At 41.5% G+C, this 25,195-nt stretch overlaps 1 protein-coding gene and 1 long non-coding RNA gene across 2 annotated transcripts in view; one reads left to right on the top strand and one right to left on the bottom strand.

The window, feature by feature from the left end:
• LOC142760152 (uncharacterized) overlaps positions 1-10,546 on the bottom strand; it is a 31,673-nt gene extending 21,127 nt beyond the window's left edge. The window contains exons 1-2 of the long non-coding RNA XR_012883251.1: positions 10,373-10,546; positions 7,105-7,216 (exon numbers count right to left, since the gene is read on the bottom strand). This is a non-coding gene — a long non-coding RNA (uncharacterized LOC142760152). The remainder of the gene's footprint in view (positions 1-7,104; positions 7,217-10,372) is intronic.
• The window catches only part of CEP68 (centrosomal protein 68), a 29,023-nt gene continuing 14,250 nt past the window's right edge, over positions 10,423-25,195 (top strand). The window contains exons 1-3 of the mRNA XM_075863124.1: positions 10,423-10,607; positions 20,541-21,772; positions 24,563-24,685. Of these exons, the coding sequence (XP_075719239.1) occupies positions 20,591-21,772; positions 24,563-24,685 (1,305 nt within the window). The 5' untranslated portion in view covers positions 10,423-10,607; positions 20,541-20,590. The remainder of the gene's footprint in view (positions 10,608-20,540; positions 21,773-24,562; positions 24,686-25,195) is intronic.

The following is a 25,195-nucleotide window of genomic DNA, read 5'->3' as shown; positions in this document are numbered from 1 at the left end:
TTTAACCCCTTCCCGACATTTGCCGTACATGTACGTCATGGAAAGTACTGACTTCCCGCATCTTGCCGTACATGTACGCCAAATGTTTGGGACTGGCTCAGAAGCTGAGCCGGTCCCATCATCACCGGATCTCAGCTGTATCTTACAGCTGACATCCGGCTGTAACGGCGGGGACCGAAATTAGCTTCGATCCCCGCCATTAACCCCTTAAGTGCAGCGCTCAAACGCGATCGCTGCACTTAAGGTGTTTGCAGCTCATCGGAACCCCAGTAATGAAATTGCCGGGGTTCCGGTGGCTGCAATGGCAACCGGAGGCCTAATACTGGCCTCCCGGTCTGCCTAGCACCGAAGCCGGTCAAGATCCGCCCGGCGGCGGAGCCTGATCGGCTTCCATAGCTGCCGGCAAGATGGCGCCGGGTCAGGAGCTGATCCGGCGTCATCAGCGGTGGAAGTCAGCTGTACTGTACAGCTGACATCCACCTGTAACGGCAGGAACCGGAGCTAGCTCCGATCCCTGCCATTAACCCCTTCGATGCAGCAATCGAAAGCGATTGCTGCATCGTAGCGGTTACTAGCAGATCGCCAGCCCTGACAGGCAATCGGGACTGGCGACTGCTGTTATGGCAACAGGAGACACAATGGTCTCCTGCTCTGCCATTACGGAAGCCGATTTAGGCCCCGCCGGGAGGCGAAGCCTAATCGGCTTGCTGTCAGTGAATGACTGACAGATCTAATACATTGCACTACATAGGTAGTGCAATGTATTAGAAAAAATAAATCTGACCGTTGGAACTTCAAGTCCCCTAGTGGGACTTGAGAAAAAGTGTAAAAAAAGTATAAAAAAGTGTAAAAAAAAGTGCACAAAATAAAAGTTTGAAAACAGTAAAAGTTTCAAGTAATCAAATAAAACACAATCCCCCTTTTACTCTTATCAAGTCCTTTTTATTATTGAAAAATAATAATAAACCATATGTATTTGGTATCGCCACGACCGTAACGACCGGAGGTATCAAAATATTATATTATTTATTGCACGCGGTGAACAGCGTAAAAAAAAAACGTAAAAAACTTTACCAGAGTTTCTGTTTTTTGGTCACTTTGCCCTACAAATATTAGAATAAAAAGTGATCAAAAAGTCGCACGTATCCAAAAATGGTACCTATAAAAACTATAGCTCGTCCCGCAAAAAACAAGCCCTCATACACCTCCGTCGACAAAAAAATTAAAAAGTTATGGTTCTCACAACTTGGCGACAGAAAAAATACATTCTTTTTACAAAAGTAATTTTATTGTGCAAAAAGTTGTAAAACATGAAAAAGTTCTATAAATTAGGTATCGCCGGAATCGTACTGACCCGCAGAATAAAGTTAACATGTAGTTTATAACGCATGGTGAGCGCTGTATAAAAAAAAAAACGAAAAAAGCTGTGCCAGAATTGCGTTTTTTTGTTTACCTGGCATCCCAAAAAATAGGATAAAAGGTGATCAAAAAGTCACATGTACCCCAAAATGGTACCAATAATAACTACAGCTCGTCCCGCAACAAACCAGCCCTCATACCGCTACGTCTATGAAAAATAAAATTAGTTATGGCTCCAATAAGTCAGGAAATAAAAAAATATGCAGTTGTGCCCGAGGGGAACATTTCTTCAGTTTGAAGAGGCGATTTATCAAGGACCTAACATTAGGGAACCAGGAAAGGGAGGGCCGAAACATACCCGCTGGAAGCGACGGTGCCCGTATTATACCAGGACAACACTTCCCAGCAAAATTCCCCAAACTACAAAGGTGCGGAGTGTGGACCAAAAGGGGGATAAGAAATGACACCATTTATCAGTGCGACACCGGCCTGTGCGGAAAGGATTGCTTCACAGCGTAACACACATCTATGGATTATTTTATTGTTTTTTTTTACCCCATTATTATACCACCTGACTATGCCCCTTATATACTCTGCCCAGCTTACATATGCCCTACATTATAAACGGAAACACCAGTAAGACTCCAAACAAAACTACTACCAAGCAAAATCCACGCTCCAAAAGCCAAATGCCATTTCCTCCCATCTGAACCCTACAGCGTGCCCAAACAGCAGTTTCCTTCCACATATATGGCACCGTCATACCCGGGAGAACCCTTTTAGCAATTTTTGGGGTGTGTGTCTCCAGCGTCATAAGCTGGGCACAACATATTTGCCACTGAATGGCATATCTAGGGAAAAATATAAATTTTTAATTTGCACCATCCACAGCGCATTCATTTATGGAAAAGACCTGTGGGGTGAAAATCCTCACTACACCCCTTAATAAATGCCTTGAGGGGTGCAGTTTCCATAGTGGGGTCACTTCCCAGGGGTTTATTTTTATTATTTCACATCTGAGCCTCTGCAGTTGTGAACCAATACTTTGTAAATCGCCAAATTAGGCCTCAATTTTACATGGTACGCTTTCACTCCTGAGCCTGGTCGACTGTCCAGGCAAGAGATTAGGGCCACATGTAGGGTGTTTCTAAAGCCAGGAAACCCAGCATAATAATTAGAGAGCTGTCTCGTTATGGTGGCACAAGCCGGGCACCACATATTGTCCACATATCTGTGGAAAAAATCCCATTTTCACTCTGCAACATCGAGTTCACACTAATTTCTACAAAACACCTGCAGGGTTAACATGCTCACTACACCCGTAGGTAAATGCATTGAGGGGTGTAGTTTCCAAAATGGGGTCACTTCTGGGGGGTTTCCACTGTTTTGGGCCCACAGGCGCCCAGAAACCAATCCAGAAACATCTGCACTCCAAATGGCGGTCCTTCCCTTCTGAGCCCTGCCGTGTGCCCAAACAGCAGTTTATGACCACATATGGGGTATTGCCGTACTCGGTAGAAATTGCTTTACAAATGTTGGGTTCTTTTTTTCCTTTATTTGTTGCGAAAATGAAAAAATTTGCGCTAAAGCTACGTCTTATTGAAGAAAAAGGATTGTTTTTATTTTCACTGCCCAATTCTAATAAATTCTATGAAACATCTGTGGGGTCAAAATGCTCACTACGCCCCTAGATGAATTCCTCAAGAGGTGTAGTTTCCTAAATGGTGTCACTTTTTGGGCGTTTTCATTGTTTTTTCCCCTCAGGGGCTTTGCAAATGTGACATGGCCGCCGCAAACCATTCCTGCTCAATGTGATCTCTAAAAGCCAAATAGCGCTCTTTCCCTTCTAAGCCAAGCCGTGTCTCCAAACAGCCGTTTATTACCACATGTGGGGCATTGTTTTACTCGGGAGAAATTGCTTTACAAATTTTGTGGTGCTTTTTCTCCTTCAGTCCTTGTGGAAATGAGAAAAAATTAGCTAAACCTACATTTTCTTTGAAAAAATTTAGATTGTCATTTTCAGGGCCTATTTCCAATAATTTATGCAAAAAACCTGTTGGGTCAAAACGCTCACTATACCCCTAGATAATTTCCTCAATGGGCGTAGTTTCCAAAATGGGGTCACCTGTGGGGGGTTTCCACTGTTTTGTCCCCTCAGGGGCTTTGTAAATGTGACATGGCCTCCACAAACCATTCCTGCTAAACTTGAACTCCAAAAGCCAAATACCGCTCTTTCCCTTCTCAGCCTCGCCGTGTCTCCAAACAACCGGTTATTACCACATGTGGGGTATTGTTTTACTCGGGAGAAATTGCTTTACAAATTTTACGGTGCTTTTTCTCCTTTAGTCTTTGTGAAAATGAGAAAAAAAATCGCTAAACCTACATTTTCTTTGAAGAAATGTTGATTTTCATTTTCACGGCCTACTTCTAATAATTTCTGTAAAAAAGCTGTGCGGTCAAAATGCTCACTACACCCCTAGATAATTTCCTTGAGGTGTGTAGTTTCCCAGATGGGGTCACTTTTGGGGGATTTTGACTGTTTTGGCACCGCAAGAGCCCTTCAAACCTGACATGGTGCCTAAAATTTATTCTAACAAAAATAAGGCCCCAAAATCCACCAGGTGCTCCTTTGCTTCTGAGGCCGATGCTTCAGTCCAGTAGCACGCCACGGCCACATGTGGGATATTTCCTAAAACTGCAGAAACTGGGCAACAAATATTGAGTTGCATTTCTCTGGTAAAACCTTCTGTGTTATAAAAAAAATTGTACTAAAAATTTATTTCTGCAAAAAAATATGACATTTGTAAAATTCACCTCTACATTGCTTTAATTCCTGTGACATGTGTAAAGGGTTAAGACATTTTCTAAATGCTGTTTTGAATACTTTGAGGGGTGAAGTTTTTAAAATGGGGTGACTTTTTGGGGGTTTCTAATATATAAGGCCCTCAAAGCCACTTCACAACTGAACTGGCCCCTGTAAAAATGGCCTTTTGAAATTTTCTTGAAAATGTGAGAAATTGCTGCTAAAGTTCTAAGCCTTGTGAGGTCATAGAAAAATAAAAGGATGTTCAAAAAACGATGCCAATCTAAAGTAGACACATGGGGGATGTTAATTAGCAACAATTTTGGGTGGTATAACTGCCTGTCTTACAAGCAGATACATTTAAATTGAGAAAAATGCTAATTTTTGCAATTTTTCGCTAAATTTTGGTGTTTTTCACAATTAAATACTGAACATATCGAGCAAATTTTGCCAGTAACTTAAAGTCCAATGTGTCACGAGAAAACAATCTCAGAATCGCTTGGATAGGTGAAAGCATTCCGGAGTTATTACCACATAAAGTGACACATGTCAGATTTGAAAAATGAGGCTCGGTCAGGAAGGTCAAAAGTGGCTAAAGAGGGAAGGGGTTAAAGGATCTGCTGCTAATGACTTGGTGCCAGATATCACAGGAACCTTCAGAAGTCTTGTGGAGTCCATGCCTCGACGAGTCGGAGCTGTTTTGGCACGAGGGTGACCTAAACAATACTTTTTAATGTTAAGTCTGAACAATGTATGTGCCCGTGAAATATTCGAGTTTTGACACTGGCCACTAGAGCAGTCCTGTTTTCTGCAGCTCACTTGTCAGCTTTACTGTATAGACAGAGACCTAAGCAGAGCAAGGGCGAGTTAACATCAGCTCTATTGTACTACTAGAGTCCTAGATAACACACTGTATAAGGCACTGCCTGCAGCTCCCCCATCACTGTCTGGTCTTTGGGGAAGGGGACTATACACCATCACTTCCTGGAGATTGTAATAATGGTTGACATTTCTTTGTTTATTGAGTTCCATTCATTTCAGCTGCTGCACTATCTGTCTATACAGAAAATACAGGAAAGAAGTGTGTGTCTCCAATATGGCCCGCCCCCCAAGAAAGTATTTAAAAATAAAAAATAAATAGCTACAGCAGTTAACTAAAATAATAAACATATTATTTCTCTTCTACAAACTTAAGGCTATGTTCACATCTGCGTTGGTGTGTTCCGTTGTTCTGCTCCGTCAGAGGAGCAGAACAAGGGAATGCTGGACACAACGGTTCCGTTGCAACACGGACACCGCCGCCGGCCGATGGAACCCTTTGAATTTAAGGGGTTCCGTCATGTGTTCGTCAATTTACCTGAAACAATAGAGCAACAGATCAGGGCCTTACATCTAATTAATTTAACTAAAACTTAATACACTAGACATTCGGTTCACTTTAGCTTAAAGAGGCTCTGTCACCACATTATAAGTGCCCTAATAAATAAAACGATTTATTTTCACCACTTTATTAGCGATTTTAGATTTATGCTAATAATTAGCTTAATGTCCAAGTGGGCGTTGTACAGAGGAGTGTATGATGCTGACCAAGCAGTGACCAATCAGCGTCATGCTCTTCTCTCCATTCATTTAGTCAGCGCATAGGGATCCTTTTAGATCAGTATGTGCTGTCTTATACGAACACATTAACGATACTGAAGTGTTTAGACAGTGAATAGACATTCCACGGGATGTCTATTCACAATCCCTGCACTTCGTTACTCTGTCTGTGGTAGTTACAGCAGAGGAAGCGTAGATGACAGGTTACAGGGAGATTACGCTTGCTCTGCTGTAACTACCACAAAAACATTAATGAAGTGTCGGGATTGTGAATAGACATCCCGTGGAATATCTATTCACTGTCTAAACACTTCAGTATCGTTAATGTGTTCGTATAAGACAGCACATAAGGATCTAGCAGGATCCCTATGCGCTGACTAATTGAATGGAGAGAAGTGCATGACACTGATTGGTCACTGATTGGTCAGCGTCATACACTCCTCTGTACAACGCCCACTTGGTGTAAAGTAAAAACACGTCCACTTGGGCATTAAGCAACTCATTAGCATAAATCTAAAATCGCTAATAAAGTGGTGAAAACAGATCGTTTTATTAAATAAAAAGCACTGCTGTCACCTACATTATAGCGCCGATCTCCTTATGTAGGAGATAGGCCACTTATAATGTGGCGACAGAGTCTCTCTAAGGGTATCTTCACACAGCTTATTTTCGGCCATTTTTCGGGCCGTAAATGGCTGAAAGACGGCCTAAATGTTAGAAGCAGAACGCCTCCAAACATCTGCCCATTGATTTCAATGGGAAAAAACGGCCACGTAAAAAAAGCTTGCGAAAAAGAAGTGCATGTCACTTCTTGAGCCGTTTTTGGAGCCGTTTTTCATTCATTAATGCAGTTCCATATTTTCAGAAGTTTTTTTTGCTAAGCGTGTGAACATAGCCTTAGAGAGATCATTCAGTGTTTTATTTCCTGGGCCCCAGTGCTACTTTACAAGTGATCTGACCACTGGGTCAATTGACTTTTTTCCCCCTTAACTGCAGCCCTGAGGACAGTGCACAAGGTGATGTCACTGTAATCACAGTAATGGTTTAATGTACACAATGATGTCACAGTACAGGGATAATGCACACAGTGATGTCACAATAAAGAGATTTTTTTACAATTTGGCCTTATTTATCATCACTGTCTAACAGTAACACAGTCTTTGTTGCCCATAGCAACCAATTAGAGCTCAGCTTTAATTTCTTAAATTGCTCTGGAAAAATGAAAGCTGAGCTCTGAACAGTATTATTGTTAGACAGTTTTGATATATGAGGTCCTATGTCATGGCAATGGGTAAAAATATGATGCTGATGATGATGATTATAATAATAATTATAATACTTACCCAGTGATTTCACAGTATGGTATTATTCTTAAGGCACAGAAAGGATGATGGACACAGTGATGTCACAGCAACCAAAGATTTCCCATCACAAGAATAATGTACGGTGATGTCACTGTACAGGGATAATAAAAATTGTGATGTCATAGCACAGATATAATATCACAGATAAACGACAAGGTGCACAATGATGTCAACATAAAGGGAGAGTCCTCGCAGTTTAGTCACAGAACAGGTATAAAGCGCAGTGATACCACAATGAAAATCCATGTAGTAATGTCACAGGGTAATGGGAATGTCCACAGCAATGTCACTGAAAGGAATAATGTACATATGATGGCCCAGTTTAGGTACAATGCAGTGATGCACATTGACACATTAGAGTCACCGTACAGAAAAATGGACACCATGCTACCATACAGGGACAATAAACCCAGTGATGTCACAATACAAGGACAAAGTACAAAAGTGATGTCACTGCACATGAATACTGCACAAATTAGGTGTCCCCATAGCTATAATAAACACAGGGATGTCACAATACAAGGATAAAGTACATAGTAATAGCTCTGCACATAGTTATAAGGGTATGTTCACACGGCTTATTTTCAGCCGTTTTTCGGGCCGTGAATGGCCGAAAAATCGGAAGCAGAACGCCTCCAAACATCTGCCCATTGATTTCAATGGGAAAAACAACGTTCTGTTCCAACGGGCCGTTTTTTTACACGGCCGTTTTGAAAAACTTCTTCTTGTGCCGTTTTTTATAGACTCTATAGAAAAACAGCTCCAAAGACTGACGTAAAAAACGCTGCGAAAAACGCGAGTTTTATTTAAAAAAAATCCGAAAATCAGGAGCTGTTTTCCCTTGAAAACAGCTCCGTATTTTCAGACGTTTTTTGCTAAGCGTGTGCACATACCCTAATAAACACAGTGATGTCACAATACTAGGATAAATTACATGGTGATATTACTGCACATGAACACTGCACAAGGTGGTGTCACCAAAGTTATCCCTCTACAGTGACATCACTGTACTTATTAGAACTCATACAGTGGAATCACAGTACAATTTTAAGGAACACAGGGATGTCATAGTGTAGAGATAATGCACACAGGGATGTCATAGTGTAGAGATAATGCACACAGGGATGTCATAGTGTAGAGATAATGCACACAGGGATGTCATAGTGTAGAGATAATGCACACAGGGATGTCATAGTGTAGAGATAATGCACACAGGGATGTCATAGTGTAGAGATAATGCACACAGGGATGTCATAGTGTAGAGATAATGCACACAGGGATGTCATAGTGCAGAGATAATGCACACAGGGATGTCATAGTGTAGAGATAATGCACACAGGGATGTCATAGTGTAGAGATAATGCACACAGGGATGTCATAGTGTAGAGATAATGCACACAGGGATGTCATAGTGCAGAGATAATGCACACAGGGATGTCATAGTGTAGAGATAATGCACACAGGGATGTCATAGTGTAGAGATAATGCACACAGGGATGTCATAGTGTAGAGATAATGCACACAGGGATGTCATAGTGTAGAGATAATGCACACAGGGATGTCATAGTGCAGAGATAATGCACACAGGGATGTCATAGTGTAGAGATAATGCACACCGGGATGTCATAGTGTAGAGATAATGCACACAGGGATGTCATAGTGTAGAGATAATGCACACAGGGATGTCATAGTGTAGAGATAATGCACACAGGGATGTCATAGTGTAGAGATAATGCACACAGGGATGTCATAGTGTAGAGATAATGCACACAGGGATGTCATAGTGTAGAGATAATGCACACAGGGATGTCATAGTGTAGAGATAATGCACAAAGGGATGTCATAGTGTAGAGATAATGCACACAGGGATGTCATAGTGCAGAGATAATGCACACAGGGATGTGATAGTGTAGAGATAATGCACACAGGGATGTCATAGTGTAGAGATAATGCACACAGGGACGTCATAGTGTAGAGATAATGCACACAGGGATGTCATAGTGCAGAGATAATGCACACAGGGATGTCATAGTGTAGAGATAATGCACACCGGGATGTCATAGTGTAGAGATAATGCACACAGGGATGTCATAGTGTAGAGATAATGCACACAGGGATGTCATAGTGTAGAGATAATGCACACAGGGATGTCATAGTGTAGAGATAATGCACACAGCGATGTCATAGTGTAGAGATAATGCACACAGGGATGTCATAGTGTAGAGATAATGCACACAGGGATGTCATAGTGTAGAGATAATGCACACAGCGATGTCATAGTGTAGAGATAATGCACAAAGGGATGTCATAGTGTAGAGATAATGCACACAGCGATGTCATAGTGTAGAGATAATGCACACAGCGATGTCATAGTGTAGAGATAATGCACACAGGGATGTCATAGTGTAGAGATAATGCACACCGGGATGTCATAGTGTAGAGATAATGCACACAGGGATGTCATAGTGTAGAGATAATGCACACAGCGATGTCATAGTGTAGAGATAATGCACACAGGGATGTCATAGTGTAGAGATAATGCACACAGGGATGTCATAGTGTAGAGATAATGCACACAGCGATGTCATAGTGTAGAGATAATGCACAAAGGGATGTCATAGTGTAGAGATAATGCACACAGCTATGTCATAGTGTAGAGATAATGCACACAGGGATGTCATAGTGTAGAGATAATGCACACAGGGATGTCATAGTGTAGAGATAATGCACACAGGGATGTCATAGTGTAGAGATAATGCACATAGGGATGTTAGGCTAAGTTCACACTAATGTTGTCTCCCCCATCAAACAGAAACTATAGGTTCTGTTTGCATTACCATTAATTTCAATGGTAATGCTTCCGTTGCAAATAGTTTCCGTTCCGTAAGGTTTCAGCTTTTTTGGCGGAAACAATAGCGCACGTGTCTATTGTTTCTCCCAAAAAAATGGAAACCTTACGGAATGGAGACAAGTGAAAACCATTTCCAATGAAAGCATTACCATTGAAATCAATTGTAACGCAAACAGAAGCTATGGTTTCCACAGTAATGTCACACCTCCAACCCACAGTGAGGTCATGTATGTGTATATATATATTTTTTTATGGATTATGAATACATTTTGAACACTATTTTGTGATGACAACTCTTCTGTCACCCTCCCCGCTGATTCACAATCCGCCAGCGTCCATTCACATGTGGTAATCAGAGGTATGATCTTTGTGGACGATAACAATGTTTCTTATAACCTTCTATAATAGCGATCGCCACAGAGAAGCAGAAACGTCTGGCGCCAGAACTCCACTTCACAAGGGGAGGCGGTCGCCATCTTGTGATTGGCTTGGCCGTCGCTGGAGGGAGTGGTAGAACATGACGTCACGCGATGTACACAGGAAGAGGTGTTGGTTTTGGACGGAGGACTTGTCATGTGTGGGTGACTCGATGTTCTGTTGTTCCCTCTTATCAGCCTGGAGCGGTGATAAGGTAATGTGTACGGAACTACTCAGAGCGGTTGTATGTAACCAGCACTTTATGCAGCCGCTGTACATGATGGAGGTGACTCGCTCATTCTGCGGCGCCCAGGGAAACTTGCATTGTATATTTTAGGTTTATATCAGTTTTTATTACTGTAATAGGTTGGATAATTTTGTGCTAGGCGCTTTTAGCATGCTGGGGGAAGGGGTAGTATATTAATACTGGAGCGTTGTCGGGTTTGTATTGCAGAAAATGTCGCAGGACACAACAATGCAGGAGGGGTTGATGCTAAAAAACTAGTGCAGACGAATCTGGATCATAGCAACCAATCCGGCTCTAGCTTAAATTTTTCCAGTAAACGTTAGAGGATAAAAAGTGTGATCTGATTGGTTGATGCGGGAAGTGGCTTCACTTTCACTAGTCATTCATGCAGTATAGTAAATACACAGTATGGTGGAAAAGTCTTCCGCAAATCCGGTGCGGTTTTCACCTCCAATCCACAGAAAAATCTGCAGTTGATTTCACAGTTCATTTCACCGCTCAAAGGAGTGAAAATACGCAACAGAAATTGATATGTTGCGTATTTTAAAACCTCTGCCGCAAACAGATTACGGTTGGAAAAAAATAGCAGCATGTAGATGGGATTTGTTGTCATCCACATTGCTGGTGCTGTGATCCGCTGCAGATTGTCTGTGTGCAAATATGCACAGAAAATCTGCAGCATTTCCGCTATGGATGAGCCCTGCCTATTATGTACGACGGTTTCACCCATTGATTTGCGCAATGTGCCTAATTTAGTGGGTTGTACTTTTTTATTAGGGTACAAGAGAAAGTTCCTCCAGTCAGTGTGAATGTTGTGACCTGCGGCACTAGACTGAACTGTCCCATCCCTGGACTAAAAATGGTTAGGTTGGCAAATGTTCCAGAGAATGGCGTCACTTCTTCACAATGTGGCGTACAGCAGGGATGCCTATGCTCCTGAAATATCTGGGGGACTCCCAAAATAAGTAGAGACTCCTGGAAGAGCAGTTTTTTCTTCCAGGTTGTTTGGTGTTTCAGGGATCGGTACTTGCCACTGAGCTGCCCCTGAAGAGAATTGGCATTGTGACTGGCACGGTTATTTCTTTAAGGGTATTCGATTGGGGGCATTCTGGAGGAGTGAAATATTTTGTCTCCCTGTAGTAATTTCTTAAAAATAGGCAAGTATGGAGTGCAATGCGGCGATACATAAACAATGTCGTCTCGGAGACCGGCCAATAAGAGGATGTATAAATCTCTATATGTCAGTCTACGCTTTTCTTCCAGACAGGAGCAAGACGTTCATCGTATGAGAGCTCTGTGACTGTAATACTATCCATAGCTATGTACGCTGGTATGCTCAGCTATATGTGTGACATCACACACACACACACACACACACACACACACGCGCGCTTTTCAAACAGTCTAATTACAATTTTGTGCGTCAATTTTCACGAAGTACAGTAAAAAATAGTGCAGTACCGTGTAAGCCAGAAACAATATGCAATGTTAAATACTTTTGTGTCAAATAAGATAGAAGTATTTTAGGAATGAAGGAACACAAGTTGATGACATTATTAGAAAAGAACTTGGTCCGATGAAGCCAACTTCAGACTTTCAGGTGCTGGTAATAGGCACAACTGCGTTTATTACTCAACAGAAAACCCCTTGCAACCATTGAAGAACAGTTGAATCTCCCTGGGGTTACAGTTTGGGCGGCCTTCTCATGTAAAGGGGTAATTGGACTTATATTCTGCAATACCACGGTTCCCTCAGACCTGGACCTTAACGTGCTCCAAGAAAATGTAATACCACAATTGTAGTTGGAGCATGAAAATGAAGACTTGTATTTCCAGCAAGACTGAGCCCCCTCCTCACTATGCTTTAGCGGTGCCTTATTTTTTTGACAAAAAATTACCCGATAGGTAGACTAAGCCCGATTGAATGGCCACCACGATCACCAGACTTTACCCCGATGGACTTTTTCTTTTGGGGAGTTATCAAAGATAAGGTATATCCAAGAAAACCACGTACGGATGATAACATGATTGAGTTCATAGAAGAAGCAGCCAAGAAATGAATGCCAATACAGAACTTTATGCCAAAGTGTGAGTGTAAAAACTAGATTACAGCAATGCGTAAATAGCGAGGGCGCCAATTTGAGCATATAAGAGATTGTACTTTTAAACTGTATACCTATTATTATATTTACATATTATTTAAACTGTACACCTATTTATGCACCGCCTGTGTGTGTATAATATATATGTGTGTATAATATATATATATATATATATAATCACCGCAGCGCTGTATGTCACATACCAATTGTACAGGGGGGTAATAAGAATTTCATTAATTCCACATCTGACATTTATGAGGACTGGTTTGCTGCAAAAGATGGACGTAATTGCACCTTCCCTAGGTTGTGTTTTTTTTTTCGCATAAAAAGTTTGATTTATTTTTGTTGTACACAACAAAGGCAAAAAGTACAAACCATAATACCGAGAAACCTCTCAAAGTTGCAAGCAAACAGAAGGGCACTGGTGATGTGGAGATATTAAGAAAAGTAAGGCATAAGCGTGCGGCGTCCGCAAGATGTACACAGCCGCTTTGTATGTCACTTATAGGGAGAAGAAATCACAGGCAGAAATAAAAGAGAGGGAGTAGAAAGCGGAGGGAGAGATGAGGGGACTGTAGAGGGCGAAAGGAGGACAATTTGGATCCTACTAAATCTTAAAGACATCAATAGGTGCCATGGAAAGTAAAAGCTATTGAAGGCTATGCTACGGAAAAATATTGTCCAAGGAACACATTTGGGTGCGTAAGGTTTTGGACAATTTATAGGCAGACAAATGGAACCAAGTTTTGTCAAATCCATCAGTTTCCTCAGGGGTTTGGGCGATAAGTTTTTCCACCTCCCCCAGTTTTATCGATCTTGTTATCCTTCATGAATAAGGGAGAACTGAGCAATAACTGAGGAGACATTCAGAAAAGCTCACAGTACTTTACAATGTAGGATTTCCATTGGTGTATTAGAGAACTGCACTTGTCTCATGTATACTTGTGTGTGAATCGTTCCCATAAAAGTGGGTTCAATCCAATAATAGAGAAAAGGAAATCAAATACTCTGCAAATCAGTCTGCAGAATGCAAGCTACTGTTTATGGCAGACTGTAGTGTCTGGACAGGAGATGCAGGCTGAAAGGGAAGTGTGGGGTATTTATTTTATGGACAGCTTCTCTGCTCTGTTCTTGACAATACAAGTATATTATGGAATTGCTGTTCATACAGTTTCTTAATATATAGGTGTTGGCCGACTAAAGGTTAATCTATACTTCATTAAAATGGTGGACCGTGTCCGATTTCCCTTCTCACCTCCCTCTAGGTTCACATCGATTTTCCTAAATTTAGAATCTGGGTGGATCTGCATATCGGAATCCATTCAATGATCTGTCCAAGCACGGAATTGTGATGAAGCCATATATTATATGTAAGAGTATTTCCTGATGAGATCCGATGAAACACTCGGTCGCTGAATCGTTCTCTTCTGCCGAATTTTATCTAGCTGATTTCTAGTTAAATTCGGTTCTGAATGGTAAATCGGCCAAGTTGCGCAGTGATACATTGCTCGCCCATTAGTCTATTACTAGGCAGGCTTTAGGAAAGCATAGTTAGGATTATAGGGACTGCGTGATGCTGTATGATGGCACCATGTTCTCTTCTAGACGCAAGAATGCCTCTGTAGCATGGCATACAATAGAACATGGCACAGTTGAAATTGTGGGCATATGGAGGTACAGTATGGGCCAATCCATTTCTATAGATGCAGTATTACAACATGGAAGCCTGATACGGCCGTGTGTAAGTTCTAAGGGTGTGTTCCCGTGTATCAGGAGGGGAGTTAGTTATTTTCCCCTGTAATAAAAAAAAAGCATGCCAGATAGGGATATTGGCCTTGCAGTCCCACATGAAGGAAGCGTACAATTCCGGTAGGACTGCTCTGACTAAAGGGGTCAACTCCAAACTATATATATATATATATATAGTGATTATGTATCTGTATTTGTAGTTTTGTAATGTATAACGCCATTAAAGAGGCTCTGTCACCAGATTCTACAACCCCTATCTGCTATTGCAGCAGATAGGCGCTGCAATGTAGATTACAGTAACGTTTTTATTTTTCAAAAACGAGCATTTTTGGCCAAGTTATGGACATTTTTGTATTTATGCAAATGAGGCTTGCAAAAGTACAACTGGGCGTGTTGAAAAGTAAAAGTACAACTGGGCGTGTATTATGTGCGTACATCGGGGCGTGTTTACTACTTTTACTAGCTGGGCGTTCTGATGAGAAGTATCATCCACTTCTCTTCACAACGCCCAGCTTCTGGCAGTGCAGATCTGTGACGTCACTCACTTCCTGCCCCAGGTCCTGCATCGTGTCGGCACCAGAGGCTACAGTTGATTCTGCAGCAGCATCAGCGTTTGCAGGTAAGTAGCTACATCGATTTACCTGCAAACGCCGATGCTGCTGCAGAATCATCTGTAGCCTCTGGTGCCGATGTGTCCTCGCTCGTCTGACACGATGCAGGACCTGTGAGTGACGTCACAGATCTGCACTGCCAGAAGCTGGGCGTTCTGAAGAGAAGTGGATGATACTTCTCATCAGAACGCCCAGCTAGTAAAAGTAGTAAACACGCCCCGATGTACGCACATAATACACGCCCAGTTGGACTTTGACTTTAAACACGCCCACTTGGACTTTAGCAAGCCTCATTTGCATAACTACAAAAATGGTCATAACTTGGCCAAAAATGCTAGTTTTTGAAAAATAAAAACGTTACTGTAATCTACATTGCAGCGCCGATCTGCTGCAATAGCAGATAGGGGTTGCAAAATCTGGTGACAGAGCCTCTTTAATCTTAAATTGGTTATTTACCAAGACTTCTGTCACTGTTAATACCGGAAAACATGGTTGGTAATTGTAGAACATCAGGCCGACCTGCAACCTATGAAGAGCGTAAAACTGGAGATATAATGGTCCTATTGTGAGTGTCATGCTGGCGTGACTTGCCTCTCTGCACCACCATGTGTGAATAAATAATAGATTCAAGGGAAACTAGTAAGAACTAGAAAGGAATTATAAGTTTCCATAAGAGATTCCGTCAGACTTCGGCAGGAAGTGGTGACTTCTGTATGACTGCTATTGCCACCCTCCAGTATACGGAATTGCTGCTGAAATGCTTTTATGATGTGTCCACCATGGTGGCGGCCAGCACTAGATAGTTATGAATGAAAGATCACTAATCTACAAATTTAAAAATGTAGGAATTGCCCAGGAAAATCCAACTTGCTACATCTGTACTGCCAACAATAATACATTTAATTTTTTTACACCGTTTCTGTGTTTTTTTGGTTTTATCCTTCAAAATGCAAGTCTTAACTCCGTCCTACTGCGATATGGTTTTCCATAGAAACGGTTCTAGGAACATTTCCTAGAACTGTTCCTTTAAGAAACAAAAAGTGATGCTCTTTAATTTGAGATTCTTTTACATTTCTTTAGATGTAGTTGTGCTTCTGATTCCTGACACATCAATGCCAGCAACTGTGATCCCATCCTAAGGCCCCATGCACAAGAACGTAAAAACGCCCGTAATTACGGGCCCATAGACTTCTATTGACCACGGGTACCTCCCCGTATGCTTACGGGAAGGTGCCCGTGCCGTTGAAAAATATAGAACATGTCCTATTTCAGGCCGTAATATCGGCACGGGCAGGCCCATAGAAGTCTATGGGGCTCCCGTAATTACGGGTGACTACGTGTGTGCACCCGTAATTACGGGAGCGTTGCTAGGCGACGTCAGGGGATAGTCACTGTCCAGGGTGCTGAAAGAGTTAAACGATCGGCAGTAACTCTTTCAGCACCCGGGACAGTGACTACCGATCACAATATAGATCAACCTGTAAAAAAAATAGAAGTTCATACTTACCCAGACTTCCCTGGTTCTTCCTCCAGTCCGGCCTCCCGGGATGACGTTTCAACCCATGTGACCGCTGCAGCCAATCACAGGCCAATCACAGGCTGCAGCGGTCACATGGACTGCCGCGTCATCCGGGGAGGTCGGACTGGATGTCGAGAGGGAAGCGTCACCAAGACAACGGCCGGGTAAGTATAAATTTCTATTACATTTTCTGCGGAAAGGGCTGTCCCTTCCCTCTATCCTGCACTAATAGAGAGAAGGGCTGCCGATTACTGCAGAGCAATTTTGCAGCGAAAACGTGCCCGTAAATACTGGTGGAATACTGGTGACACCGGACCCGTATTTAAGGGCACGGGTCCGTAAATACTGGTGCAATACGGGTCGAATACGTTTGACCAAGGACCCGTATTTACGGGAGGACAAAAATACGTTTGTGTGCATGAGGCCTAAAGCTGAGCATACACATAAGATGTCGGCTAAGCAGCTGTCTCCCGAGAACACTCTATAAACAAGCATGCTTGGTTTGGTTGGGCGTGCATGTTTATTTAATGGTGAGGGGAGGGGGAGACAAGACGCTACCAGACAATTCTGGTAGAGTCTTATCTCCCAGAGAAATAAAGGATGTGTTGTGTCCTCATTTCCCCCGACATCTGCCGTTGGGAAACAGTTGGTAACCACCGATATTAATCTAATGTATATGGGTAACTTTGGGCTGACTGAAGGACAATGATAACCAAACCTGCCCAGTAAGTGTTGTATTTGCAAAGCCTCAGCCATCACTCTGATCAGTAAAGTAACAACTGTCCCATTGACATCAGAGACAGATATACAATTGTTTTCTTGTCTTCCACTTGTCCATACTATAGTGTGGTATGCGGATACTATGTTCTACATTGTGCGGCTGTAAACTGAGAGTAAACATGTCCTCTATGATTAGCTACATAGTGCGGACATAGATATCTGCAGTTACTCAAAGGATAAATGTGTTCAGCACAAGGAATGATTACTCAGTTATCTGTATGAATAGTCTAAAATCTTCTCAATCCCAAATTGATCTTTATTTATATCTGGGGAATGGGAGCACACACTGATAAAATATGGCTGGAAAACAGACTGATGTTACACTGGAATAACCTAAAACTTCAAGGAGTTGTCACTTTCAGATAATCTCTCTCTTCCAGCGATCAGTTCTAAATTGTTGCAAGTGTTTTATTTCCCTGCAGCACCACCACAGGGGAAATTAGGCATTACACAGTTCCTATCAAAATCATTGTACTGTCTGTGTAATGTGTCAGGTAATCCAGAGCAAGCGACGGTCCCTGTGGCCACTCTTGCTACAAGATGAGGGTGCCGAACAGAATACCCTACCTCTATTAACTATATGCTTGCTAAACCAAACATCCCCTTTAAGAAATAAATATGGACACAATATGAATAAGGAAAATCTATTTCTATTAGTCGCAGTAGCCATCTTATTTGTTACCTTTCTTCTGTATTTCAGTCTTGTACAATTTCAGATTATCAGGCCGGACCACCTGAATTGCTGGACTGGTTGTTCAACAGAATTTTACTTTCCTGTTTCTTTGCCCCGTCTAATCATTTATCGAGCGTTGTCGTATTAAGTGATTTTCATTCTCTTATCAGATCCATTGACCTTGGATAAGGCCGCTAAGGTCTATAATAAAGTGAGATGTCTATGTGCTGGTTTTTTGGTTTAGTAATTCCGCCGCTTTGATGCAGAGCATCAATAAGTAATGTTTTTTCTTGCATGTTAGAACTTGTCTGACAAGGACACAAATAACAGGATGACCTCCTCGAAGTTTCCCGAGAGAAGTAGAGCCCAGCGACTGCGTTCTCTGTTTCATTCTAGACTAGTGAACTATTAGGCCAATCCGCAGCGTAATACAGGACCAGCAAAGTAAATGAGATCCCAAGTAATCTCGTCTACACGTTGCAGAAAATTTCCGCACCTAAATTTAATTGTATTTTAAAACCCGCAACATGAGAATTTATATTGTGTTTCGCCTCAGAATTGTATCTGACAAGTTTATAAAAAAAACGCACCAATTCCGCAGCATAAAAACTGCATCTATTTCCGCTTCAAAATGTAAAAACCACATAAAAAAACCGCAACATTAAGTGGCTATTTTACCTTCAGAATTACCTGTATTTGCCTGCGGTTTTGATATGGATGTGCATGTAGCCTTATGATCGGAAGTACATCTCCTTTTATTGATGTAATGTAAATATATTCCGTAAGATTGTATACAGATTGTAATCTCTTAAATCAGTCCCTGCCACCAGCGAGGCTCTAGTTTCCCTATCTCGCACATGCTTTTTAGACAATTTCTTAGGTCAGTTGATTTAATATCAGTATGTTTTTGTTTTTTGTTTTTTTAGTATGTTAAATCATTTTAGACAATCTTTTTTTCAGTTTGTGTTCACACGTTGTAGTCATATCGCAAGTTATTGCATCAATGTTAAAGATGCAGTCTCATAAAGACAACTCCTGTCCGTATGTGCTATTTGGCATTTGGACAGCATAAAGAGGAGTTCCCTCTAAGTCCCTGTTCACACATAGTTTAGATTTTAACCTGCCTGCAAATTCTTGCCGCCATTGAGGAGCGCCGCGGGCAAAAAACGCAGCGAAAAATGCTTTCTCTGCCTCCTATTGATTTCAATAGGCCAGAGGCGGAATTGTGGCAAGAAAGTGTATGCCGCCTTTTTTTTTTTCACCACGAGCGGCTAAAAACCTTGTGGGAAAAAAACGCCTCCGTCTCCCATTGAAATTTATTGAAGGAGGTTTCGGACTTTTTTGACGCTGTTTGCGACGCATGGTTTCTGCGTAAAAACAAACCTCTGTGTGAATTGGGCCTAAGAACGGCTCCCACCCTGGTAGACGTGGCCCACCAATGCATTAGGTGGACCACCATTTATTTGGATTGTCTCCATGCAATGCTACATTTTCCAGGCCACTGCTGGAGAAAGTTATGGCCAGATTTGGCTTGCACCGCCCATGACAGCTGATCGCCTGGGGTTGGAGAAGGCCCATTTGTCAATGTATTAATACATTTCCAGGAGGCATAACAGAGAAACCACACAATTCAGAGTCCTAAGAAAAGGTGTTCTAGACTTTTGTTTTTTATGGGCAATGCAAGTATTTTGTAAAACGAGGAGATTCTGGGTTTTCCTGTAGTAAGACTTTGATGCATAGAATAAGACATCTGAGCAATGTTTTACTTATGACGCTGATAACTTCACTAATCTTTTTTTGAAAAACGTTTATTATTTGCAAAGTAATGAGCATTTTTCTAAATATGCTAATTTGGCTATACTTCTAAAATGGGAGGTTACTCTTTCTTTTCACTCTGGGCGGTGTAATGTTTTCTGTATGATGCTGATTGGACAGCCCAGCAACACTACATGATCATCTAGTATACAGTTTCCATTCCCAACTGTGTTTTCAACTGGTGATATCTCTGGTTGTTTCACAGCTAGAACTGCCATCCTGGTGTCATGAGATTAGAATTATCTTTCATATGCCACTGTTCTAGGTGGTCCATGGCCCGAGATATGGCTATTTGAAGTGAACCCCCTTCCCTACGGCCTCCGTCTCACACAGTGTGAAGCAGCTTCATGCTGATTGGACAGTGTCAGAGGCTGTGAGGTAGCGCCACCTCAGGAGAATCGCTGCCGTTGACACCCACTGGTCTAGTATAGCCTCATATACATATTTAGAAAAAAGCTCATAACTTTTAAAATAATAAACGTTTTGGAACACAATTTTCACTAGAATTGTCAGTGTGACAGCGCCTATTAGATTAGCTAGGAGATTGGGTGTTACTAAACTAGTGACAGATCCTCTTTAACTCTATCTAACATGTGCAAAACGAAGTATTTGTTACAGTGAATATCTAACTTTTACATTTTTATTTTTCAAGGGAAAAGTAGTTTATATTATGACTGGAGGAGATTTCACAGATTGAGCAAAATGGATTCACGTGGAGAGAAGGTCTTCCCATCAAACACATCAAGTTATCAGAACATGTACAGCCCAGAACATGAGCCCTCAGAAGCTGCGCCTATAAGGACGATGTCTGATGACAGTGATGATCTACACCAGGACAGACCAAGATTGAGGACTATTTTAGACTCTTCTTGCTCTACATGTGATATTTCACATTCTAGGTATAAGCCACATTTCGGGGGATGTAGATTATTACAACCTAATTTTACCGATATCGGTTCTGAAAAATATTCAAGAAAAGCCCAAACTTTGACAGAACAATACTGGGCCTGTGCAATTCCAAACTCCCTCCCTCCTTGTCCTGACCGAACGTCTCCCCATTGGGATCCAAATAAAGAGTATCAGGACTTACTAGATTATACGTATCCCATAAATCCAAAGTATTATATTAATAAAGATAATGAGGAGGATGAGACGGATGCTTTTTTGCATGACTCTGGTGTAGACCTTGATAGCTATAATGCTTCTTGTGATAGCAAGTTTGACTCTTTTACCTCTACACATAGAGAAGACCAAAACGCCAACACTAACCGATATTTACATGCAAGTAATCAGAGTTTACCATTTGCCTTTTCAACACCTTTACTTAAAAGAACTGGTTATCATGGTTTACAAAAACCACTAGGGTCTTCGAATGTTACTTTGTGTGGAGACTTCTCGCCTTATGCCAGTAAATTAGATCTTGCCAAGGTTTGTACCACTAGTCTTTCCCCCACCAAATATGATGGGTTTGGTAAGTTGTTCTCTGAAGATAAGTCATTTGGAGAACGTTCTCAAAAGTCAAGACAGTTTCTACCTACAACTAGTGTTCTTCCAATCCACAAAGATTTGGACACGGATGAGGAATATCTATCTTTACCGCCAACTCTTAAAGAGTTAGAGACCCTGGCTACACATTTGAAGGACCTATCTTTAACGGTAGGGGACAAAGACCCTGGATCTGGTGCCAAAATGAAAAGCAGAGTCTCTGATGATGGCCCTATAGACCGAAAATATATCTCCGACTCTTTTAGCCACGAGGAATCTAAAGTAAATAGGTTTTCTTCACTGAGGGACATGCTTGATGGGAGGTTTTCATCAGAGGTCTTGGACACTTCTGGACGCAGTTCAGTCAAGGAAAATAATTCTCTTGTGCAAAGAATTCAGGTAAACAATCCGTTATTGATTTTTGTTTTATTTTTTTAGTAGTACTTAACCCCTTAGTGACCACCAATACGCCTTTTCACGTGAGTCACTAATGGGCTTTAGGCTAGGCTGACGCCTTTTTAACGTCAGCCTAGTCTAAGTCCTGCACGGGTCTCCCGTGCAGGCAGGAGCCGGGGCTCTGCTGTCTGATGACAGCTGAGCTCCTGCTCCAACGCCCGCGATCGAAGTTTACTTCGATCGCGGCCGTTTAACCCGTTAAATGCCGCCGTCAATAGCGACCGCGGCATTTAACTTTGTTTACAGAGGGAGTGCGCTCCCTCTGTCACCCAGCGGCGGCCCGCGAATGCAATCGCGGGTCTCCGATGGGGTGTCATGGCAGCCGGGGGCCTGATAAAAGCCCCCAGGTCTGCCCTGGACATATGCCTGTTAGGACGCGCCGGAGGCACGTCCTAACAGATTGCCTGTCAGATTTACACTGACAGGCAATAATGCTCTGGTATACCAGAGCATTATAGCAGCGATCGGAATATCGCACAGTAAAGTCCCCTAGTGGGACTAATAAAATCAGTCATCAAAGTGAAATAAATATTATTAATAATAAGTACAGTAAAAAAATTAATCCATTTTTTTTTCCATAAAGAGTGGTTTTATTTAGTAAAAGTGTAAAAAATAAATAAAAGTACACATATGTGGTATCACCGCGACCGTAATGACTCCATTAATAAAGTTAATATGTAATTTAAACCGCAAAGTGAACACCGTAAAAAAAAAAACGCAAAAAACCATGGCGAAATTGCAATTTTTTTCCATTGCCCCCAAAAAAGTAATAATAAAAATGAATCAATAAGTCCCATGTACCCCAAAACAGTACCAATCAAAACTACGTCTCGTCCCGCAGAAAACAAGCCCAAAAAATCACTACATTGATGGAAAAATAAAAAAATGACGGCTCTTGGAAAGCGACGATGCAAAAACAAATAATTTTAGTTCAAAAGTGTTTTTATTGTGCAAAAGTCGTAAAACATAAAAAAACCTCTACATATGTGGTATCGCCGTAATCGTACCGACCCATAGAATAAAGGTAACATGTTATTTACGTCGCATAGTGAACGGCGTCAATTTAAAAACGCATAGAACAATGGCGGAATTTCAGTTTTTTTTTATAATCCCCCCCCCCCCCCCCCAAAAGGTTAATAAAAGTTAATATAAAAATTATATGTACCCAAAAATGGTGCCATTAAAAAGTACAACTAATCCCGCAAAAAGCAAGTCCTCATACAGCTATGTAGACGGAAAAATAAAAAAGCTATAGCTCTTTGAATGCGACTATAGAAAAATGGATAAAATAGCTTGGTCATTAGGGCCTAAAATGGGCTGGTCACTAAGGGGTTAAGGCTCAGTTCGCATCTCGTTTTGTGCACACGTTTGCATTTGTAAAATATGCTTACGTTTTTTTGTGGTATACGTCGTATATATTTTTATACGTTTGTGTCCGTTCTTACTTATAAAAAGTATACTTTTTTTGTTCTTTCGCTAAATAAAACTTTATAAAGTCAAGAATTCACATATGAGGTTACAAAAACTTATATGTTTTACGTATGCAAACGTAAGGTTTCATATTGCATATGTCGCCATTGACTTCAATACATATAAAAATGTATACATTTTGGAAAAGTACCGAAAAGTGTAGTAGACTACGCTTTTCAGAAGATGGGGGGGGGGGGGAAATAAAAAAAAAGGATACCATGTAAGCACACACAACGTATGCACAAACTACACCATTACATTAGGGCATCCGTCCTGACTATAGGAATCAATTTGCACGCTGTGGTACATGTTTTGACTCCTTTTTCTCATGTCAAAACGTGCACGTCAGACGTAAAGTAAAAACGAGCTGTGAACTTCACGTTTGTGCTATCCGCCGGGCGTATACGTATTTTATAAAAACGTGGACCATTGAAAACGTATACGATTGTGTACAGCGTGTACGTTTAGCATATACTAACATGTCGGTATACGTTTCTGTCCATTTTTTACCTAAAAAAAAAATACACATTTTTTTTTTAAAGAGAACACTGATAAAAAAGAAAAAGAAAAAAACTGATAGATTGACTGTATGTAAACTGATACAAACGTATAGTATTACGTTTTGGATACGTCGTCCATTGGGATCAATGCTAAAAAAAAAACTTAATGTCGCATATACGTTTTTTTTTTGAAGTACAGAATAGCGTGGTAGACTGGTGCTTTTCAGTACTTTCAAAAAACAGTATCCCAACGTAAACCATGACAAACATAGACCAAACGGATGCTATTTTGGTCTAAGTTTGACCCATTATAGTCTATGCCTACGCTGAGCTATATGTTTCAGTACTTTTTTAGTGTTTAATAATGTATATGCCCGGCGGATAGCACAAACGCGATGTGAATGGGGCCTAAGGCTCTATTCACATCTGCGTCGTGGTCCCGTTCTGACGTTCCGTCGGAGCTTCCCGTCAGAACGCGACACTGAACAGACAAACTGCCATCACCACTGATTTCAATGGTGACGGATCCGGTGCCCATGGTTTCCGTTTGTCTCTGTTGTGCACCGGATCCGTAGTTTTGCCGGAAGCAATAGCGTAGTTAATAGTGATGGAAACGGATACCTCTAGTTTCCGTATGTGTCCAGGGTCCCGTTCTGACGCAAAGCTCCGACGGAACGTCCGAACGGGACCCCAACGCAGATGTGAACAGAGCCTTAGACATTTATGATATATATATTTATTTATTTCACTTTTTGGTAAACAGAAGTTCTGCCTTCACCTGGACAAGCTTATTAAATGGTTGCACAGCATTGCAGACGTGACTGACACCTGGACTGCTCCAAAGCCAAATGTGGAGAGCATTCAGCTAGCACTCAGCCTTTACCTGGTAAGAGAACCCCCCCCGCCATTGCTCCTCTAGATCTCTTGAAATGCTATCACTGAATACCTGCCAATATTTTGTTGCTTCCACAGTGCGGCACTTCTTCCTTTCAATTAAAAATGTTACGTTTAAGTAGCTTTGTTCCCAAAAATGTGATCGGCTTAACCCCTAAAGGACACTCATTTTGGCTTTGAGAACGCTGCATACTTTAACATTTTTGTCTGACTGCATTCTGAGAGCCGTAACTTTTTGTTAACTTTTTATTTTGCGGACGTTGCTGTGTGAGGTCTTTGAGCTGAATTTTTTCCAGTACATAAAATGTAGAGCTTAAAGAGGCTCTGTCACCAGATTTTGCAGCCCCTATCTGCTATTGCAGCAGATAGGCGCTGCAATGTAGATTACAGTAACGTTTTTATTTTTAAAAAACGAGCATTTTTGGCCAAGTTATGACCATTTTCGTATTTATGCAAATGAGGCTTGCAAAAGTACAACTGGGCGTGTTGAAAAGTAAAAGTA

The sequence above is a fragment of the Rhinoderma darwinii genome, chromosome 4 (genome assembly GCF_050947455.1).
Source record: "Rhinoderma darwinii isolate aRhiDar2 chromosome 4, aRhiDar2.hap1, whole genome shotgun sequence".
NCBI lineage: Eukaryota > Metazoa > Chordata > Amphibia > Anura > Rhinodermatidae > Rhinoderma > Rhinoderma darwinii.
The sequence above is the reverse complement of the archived record's forward strand: the minus strand, read 5'-3'. Positions and strand labels throughout refer to the sequence as shown.